Source organism: Nicotiana sylvestris, chromosome 10 (genome assembly GCF_000393655.2).
Source record: "Nicotiana sylvestris chromosome 10, ASM39365v2, whole genome shotgun sequence".
Taxonomy (NCBI): Eukaryota; Viridiplantae; Streptophyta; class Magnoliopsida; order Solanales; family Solanaceae; genus Nicotiana; species Nicotiana sylvestris.
The window spans coordinates 169,396,998-169,403,646 of record NC_091066.1 but is presented as its reverse complement, the minus strand read 5'-3'; the positions used below and the strand labels follow the sequence as shown (position 1 = coordinate 169,403,646).

At 32.6% G+C, this 6,649-nt stretch overlaps 1 protein-coding gene across 1 annotated transcript; it reads left to right on the top strand.

Annotated features, from left to right (window-relative positions):
* The first annotated feature begins 3,369 nt into the window (after window positions 1–3,369).
* LOC104240024 (auxin-responsive protein IAA32-like) lies at window positions 3,370–5,891 on the top strand. Its single transcript, XM_009794804.2, has 4 exons — window positions 3,370–3,517; window positions 4,322–4,564; window positions 5,092–5,200; window positions 5,801–5,891. The coding sequence occupies exons 1-4, from the start codon at window positions 3,370–3,372 to the stop codon at window positions 5,889–5,891; spliced, it is 591 nt and encodes a 196-aa protein (XP_009793106.1).
* Window positions 5,892–6,649: the final 758 nt, after the last annotated feature.

The following is a 6,649-nucleotide window of genomic DNA, read 5'->3' as shown; positions in this document are numbered from 1 at the left end:
TGAATTCTGGTTGTCATAGTTGTAGAGCTGAACTTGGATATGTCTTGGCGTACAAGTACTGGGGCAAAGGGATTACCATATTTTCAGTGTTAGGTGTTGTCTGGATTTTCTGATCATATTTGGTTTTAGGGTAACATATTTACTATAATTGTGTTTTCCTTCTTATAAAAAAAAATTATAAATCTTTCATATTTGACTAGTCCTTTTTCTTGGAGGAAAATGTTTGGACTTCTATAAATTGAGGGTCCTTCCTTCTTATTCAGTAGCATCCACAATGTAGTCATAGGAGGCTTGAAAGTCGTGTTTAGGGGGAGAACTTTACGGGATAAGTGTTAGTATGTCATTTGTGTTTGCCTCTTCGTGAGGTTATTCTCTCGATTTCTTGGACTCTTTTTTATATAGTGGATTGCTCATCTCCGCTGTGGAAGTAAGTCAATTGACCGAACCACGTTAAATATTTGTATCTCTTATGGATTGTCTAATTTATCGTCATTCAAGGTTTATTTTACTAGCGTCTGCATAACACCTGATTATTTCGGTCCTAACATTTAGAGTGGTCAAATCTGGAGAGGATTGAGGCGTTGGTGGATATAAACAATATAGGATCACAAAGGGTGCTAGAAAAAGTTGGGTTCTTGAGAGAAGGTGTTCTAAGAAAGTTCATGAATATAAAGGGAAAATCAAGAGACATGGTAATATTTAGCTTGCTATATACAGATGTTGTTCAACACATCTTGGAGATCAAAAGGAGGAGCCAAAGGAAGTCTTTTGGAAATATTGTGGCTGTCATTTATTGTTTGATTACAATTCGGACAGTAATTGTATTGAATCATTGCCTGAATTAGTATTGTATATGAACTATTGAAAGACTTTATGAACACCAAGCGTAGAGATCCAAATCTTTACAAGCGGGGGGAGCTAGGTAGCCGGAAGGGGTTCAACCGAACCTCCTTCGTCCAAAAATTATACAAGGGGGGTTAATTTATTTTTCATGTACATATATTAGGTGTCCATATTTGAATTCCCTTGATGAAAATTCTACTTCTACCACTGATTACAAGCATACCAAGTTTTGCCAAATTATTACAAACACTAGTTGATATGGCTTTCTCAAAACTAGTTTGGAAATAAAATTTCATTTGTGATTGATATATGGATTTTAAAATGTTTACTGATTGAGTGTTAGACAACAATGTATCTCATCTTACTTTCTATTCTAGTAGGTTAGTACGTCATGACTCATGGACAAAGTTTCTTTTGTTAGAAACATAGGCTAGTTTTGCAAATTATATAGAGGTGAATAGTGCAACATGCTTGAACGAAATATTGGCTAATCTTGCAAAACTAAGTGTTGATGTCTTACTCATGTTAGATTTTGCAGATACTCAAATCTATGAGGTGTCATTGAATCAAAGCCATATATAGGTTGGGATCACAAGATATATAAGAGGAAAATGCAAGGTTTAAAAGGAAAAGAAATAAGAATGTCAAAAGAAACAAACCAAAAAAGCATTTAAGTGTGTGCCTTAGCGATCAATGAAACAGGTAAAAGTCATAGGAAAGATCAGAGTGCAAATATCAGTATAAAAATAACAAACGCTAGGTGATTTCTTCACATGTTTGTCTAAACTATAACGGGCAGAGTTACCTTATCCCTGATGCTAGTTGAAGGCTTATTGAGCTATAGATAGGGGCAGAGTCGCCGAACCCTTTCCCCAAAAACTAACACTGTATATACAAGGTCAAAATTATTTTTATGTATATATAGTAAATGTTGAATATTCCCCTTAATTTTTCCGTGTATTTATTTTTTTATATTCTAAATCACCTAGATGAAAATTTTGGCTCCGGTACTGACTATAGACATACAAACATGATAGGCTGCCTCAGATGACTGTCACAAATTGAAGGCCTGAATGAGAACAGATGACAAAGATCTCTGTAGTGTTAAAGGTATGCAGCATATTAACCCTACTTTTGTTGGATTATTTGAGCCCATCCCTTGTTCTTTTGTTTGATCCATTTAGATTTTCCATGTTATAAATGTCAGAAATAAAATACAAAAATTAACTAACACTACAATGATTGATTATGGGCAATGAGTTCCTTCTTGTTCCATGTCCCTGCTCTTGTGTGCATTCTCTGAGCCTAGCTAGATTTATTTATTTTCTTGCAGCACCTTTGTTTTGTTTTGCATGGACATGAATAGTGCAAGAGAAAATAGGTCCGTTCTATGAGTTCAACTGAATTTATTGTCACAATTAAAAAACCAAGAATTTTCGGCGGACGTTTCGTCAGAAATTGGCTCATCATAAGGGGATTTCCAATGGAAAGTCCGTCAAAAACGTTAGAAATTCGTGTTTTTTAGTAGTGTCTTTTGCTCAAAATGTATAAGTATATGCAAAAATATGCATACATATAATATATAGGTCTATGCTCATTTTGAGCTAGGGGTGTCAATGGTTCGTTTCGGCCAGTTATTTTATAAAATTTGTATCATACGTATTTTTCGATTTTTCACTTTATAACCAAAATTAGACTTTTTGGAACCGTTCCAGTCATCTCGGTTTCTCTTCGGTATCGATACGGTTCAGTTAATTTTTTTTTAAAACGTCAGGTAACAATCGCTAGTACAAGTTAGACGAATGCGATAAATGTGTACTTGCATAGGACTTTGGCAAAACTCTCTAGATATTTTTACTATTTAAAAAAGTGTTGGATCAAGATATCCTTAATAAAATTCATCCCACTATTCCATGGCAGCATAAAATAAATTAAGCAAAAATAAGAGAAATATAAGTTACACAAGTGGAAAGATATTAATCAAGTGAGGACTCAAGAATAGAGTTTATTAAAAGATTAACATCCAACAAGAGAAATCTAAATCATACGAGAGGAAAGATATCCAATACCTTGTGGTTTCCTACTCAAGATGTTAGAACTAATTTAGTTTCAATAAGAGTAGCAGAACAAATTTAAAAGTTGGGATTTAATGCTTTGTTAGTTTTAAACTTAATATATAAAATATATGTTTCATATTTAAATTTATTCGGTATGTTTCAGTATTTTTTCGATTTATTTTTATAAAATTTAAAACCGACCGTATTATTCGATACAACTAAAAAGTTATATAAAAATCTATGATTTTATTGAAAGAAACCTAATACTAATCGGTTTTGTTCGGTCGATTTAATCGTTTTTCAAAGGTCCATTGACACCCCTATTTTGAACCCACTACTTCAAGATTCTGGATCAGCCGCTAAACTATAGTACTACTTTATATAGAGCATATATGTCTCTTTTTTTCAAGCATCTCTTTTGCTTCTATCTACACAAACATAACAAATATTTATTTTGTGAAAGAGTCAAATGGATTCTAATTCTTCTAACTATCTCCTAAACCATGCTACTCTTCCTTCTATTTATTATCAAGGCAATAGAGAGGATGGTAACTTCATTGATTTGGGGCTTAGCCTTAGAGTTTTGCAGCCTGAGGCCTATTATCCATCTGTTCATGGTATGTATGTGTTTTTCCATTTTTTTCACTTTTCCATGTTTGGTTTTTGCAATGACATTCTAAATTAACAAGCTTTTATTGAGTTGCATTTAGTTTACCTTTGTCTCCTTTGAAGTTTTAAACAAAAATGTTAGAAATATTAGAACGACGAGTCGGGATTTCAACTTTATAGGTTCTAAATTTTAGAACGACGAGTCAGGATTTTAACTTTATAGGTTCTAAATTTTTGAAAGACGACTTCAAGTGCTAATTAGTAATAGCTAATTCTAAATTTAACGTGTATGTACGGAATAATTTTTTTAATACAAATACACTATTTGAATAAAAGTTATTCGGTTTCAGTCGAAACCGTATTTGGGCTTCTACCTCCACCCCTACACATTTCTCCAAAATGATGCCTAGTGACGGAGCCAGAAATTTCATTAGGGGGTTCAAAATATAAAGAAATAAATTTATCAAGAAGTCAATGGATGTCAATACATAGTATATATACATATTATTACAGAAATTACCTAGCTACGCAGTGTAATTTTTCGATAAAGGGGTGTCAGCGACACCCCTTGAGTACACGTGGCTCCGCCACTGATGTTGTTGTACCCTTGTCGGATCCTCTAAAAATATACTACTTTTGGAGGATCCGCTATGCACCCGACAATATTTTTGAAAAGTCGGAGCAACATAACACATGATCATATACATATAGGATCCTATCAAACTTATTTGCTTATTAGGTCTTTCACCATCTTTTTTTTTTCCTCAAAAAATTAAATGTGAGATTGCTCATTATTCAGTACTTACTGTTAGGTGGCTATGATGAGCTGATAGATTGGCAACATCTGCATCCACAACTAAGGGATAATTCAAGAACAGATCAATATCCAACTAATTTTGTGGAAAGTTATGATGAAGAAGCTGAAGGAATTCAGAGCAAAGAGAGTTGGGCTTATGTGAAAGTTAACATGGATAGAGTGATTGTTGGCAGAAAAATTTGCATTCTTGAACATTCAGACTATTCTAGCCTTGCAATTCAACTAGAAGACATGTTTGGTATGTTCTATAGTACAAATATATTGGACATTTTAGAAAAATTAGATGTAGTAGGCGTTTGGACATAAATTCCAAGATTTTTTTTTTCAAATTTGGAATTGGCTCCTTCAGGTAAAAGTATAAATTGTAGATCTCAGCAGTGGATGTCAAAATATAGTCCAAAGCTACTCAATCAGATGGTGGGTAGTTGTCGGTATTACCTAGGTTTAATAACTGATTGTGCTCTTTTATAAATTTCAAAAATATCGGGTAAATTTGTAAAACTTAAAAATAACAACTTTCTAATTTTCCAATTGAAAAACTGGTTCCCACCAGTTTTTCAAATTCGAAAATGCATTTTAAAGTTGGATTTGAAAAATTGTAAAATTTCATAACCAAACATTATTTTGAAATTTTTTTTGAAGAAAAGGAAAAAATTCTTATGTCCAAACGGGCTCGTAGTCAGTTGTTGCTCTCTTTATTAAGGGCAAGAACCTTAGAAGACAGACAATATAGACCGGAGAAAATATATAACTGTGTTTGTGCAGGAAAGCAATCCATATCAGGGCTAAGGCTATTTCAAGATGGTTCAGAATTTTCCCTATTTTACAAGGGCAGGGATGACCAGTGGAGGACTGTAGGAGATGTTCCATGGAAGTGAGTTTTATTATCAAACTTCTCTTTTTTTCCCCCCTTTATTTATGAATAATTTGGCTATTAGCGTAAAGATTTTCTTACACTATTAGTCATGCAGTAGCTAGATTTACTAGTAGTCACTCAAAAATAGTCAATCGAAATTTAGCCACTTTTCATGTAAAGATAAATCTGAACGAAAACATTGTTCAAAATCCGGAAACTATTCCAGCATAATATATTGAAATTCCAGTATAATATACTGGAGTTCCAGCAAAGTATACTGGAGTTCCAGCATAATATGCTGGAAATTCATACACATGTGCTCGAATCTCCAGTAAATTATGCTGGAACTTTCCGCGTGTTGGAGTTCCAATATAATATGCTGGAAGTTCATACACAGGTGCATCCAGTATATTATGCTGGAACTTTTCGTATTACAGCAAAATAATGACTATTTTTCAATGACTTTGCAAACACTGACTATTTTTAAATGACCAGTCCGAAAACTGGCTAGCCCGTGCTATTTTTACAGTTTAACCTATGCTAGCAGGTTTTAAGTATATGTTATATCGTCAGTGCATAGAACTTAATCTTTTATTTTTTATATGACTACATGAACAGCCAGTTTACGGATCGCGTGAAGAGGCTAAGAATTGTGAGGAAAGATGAAGTGTTTATCTCAAGTTCATCTACATTACTAAGTTCTATTTGATACTCAAATCTCAGAATTTAGAAGAAGAAGAAATTAAGAGTCCTCTGATTTCTGCTACAACTTTGAAATGTTAACATTTGCTTTTTTGACTTATTTAATTGTATTAATCCTATTATAGCGAGTCTATATATGATTTTGATTTCCATTATCCCTTCTCCAATCTCCCAATGTAATGAAAAATCTGTTTGAAACAAATATTTCCATGCAAATGTTTGGCATACAAAAAGCTAGTATTGTCATGAGAGCACAACGTGCTTGCATGGTGACTCAAAGGAGAAGCTAGTAAAGTATTTATTTTTGCTCCCAAAATTTTGAGGCCTTAATGATAGATTTTATAATTTTAGTTTTGCTTAAACAATAATTAAATTATACTTTGTAGAAAAGAGTACAAATTTACAAAAAAAAAAAAAAAGAAATAAAGAAAGATTGCCTACTTTTAATAGTAGAAATATTTTAGAATTTTAATTAACTATTTAAATCTTCATCCTATTAAATATGTTTTTTGCAACAATATCCAATGTAATGTAATGCAACATATGGCTAACATCTTATTAACTTGAACTGATTCTTATCAATATAAATAACAATATTAATATATGAATTAAACGTTCTATGTCTTTCAAAAAGACTATATTATAAACGATTTATGGAAAAAGAAAAAAAGGGAACACTAAGGGTGTGTATGGTAGGAAGGAAACCTAGAAAATATTTTCATGGAAAATGAGTGGTTTTATCACTTATTTTTTCATGTTTGGTTA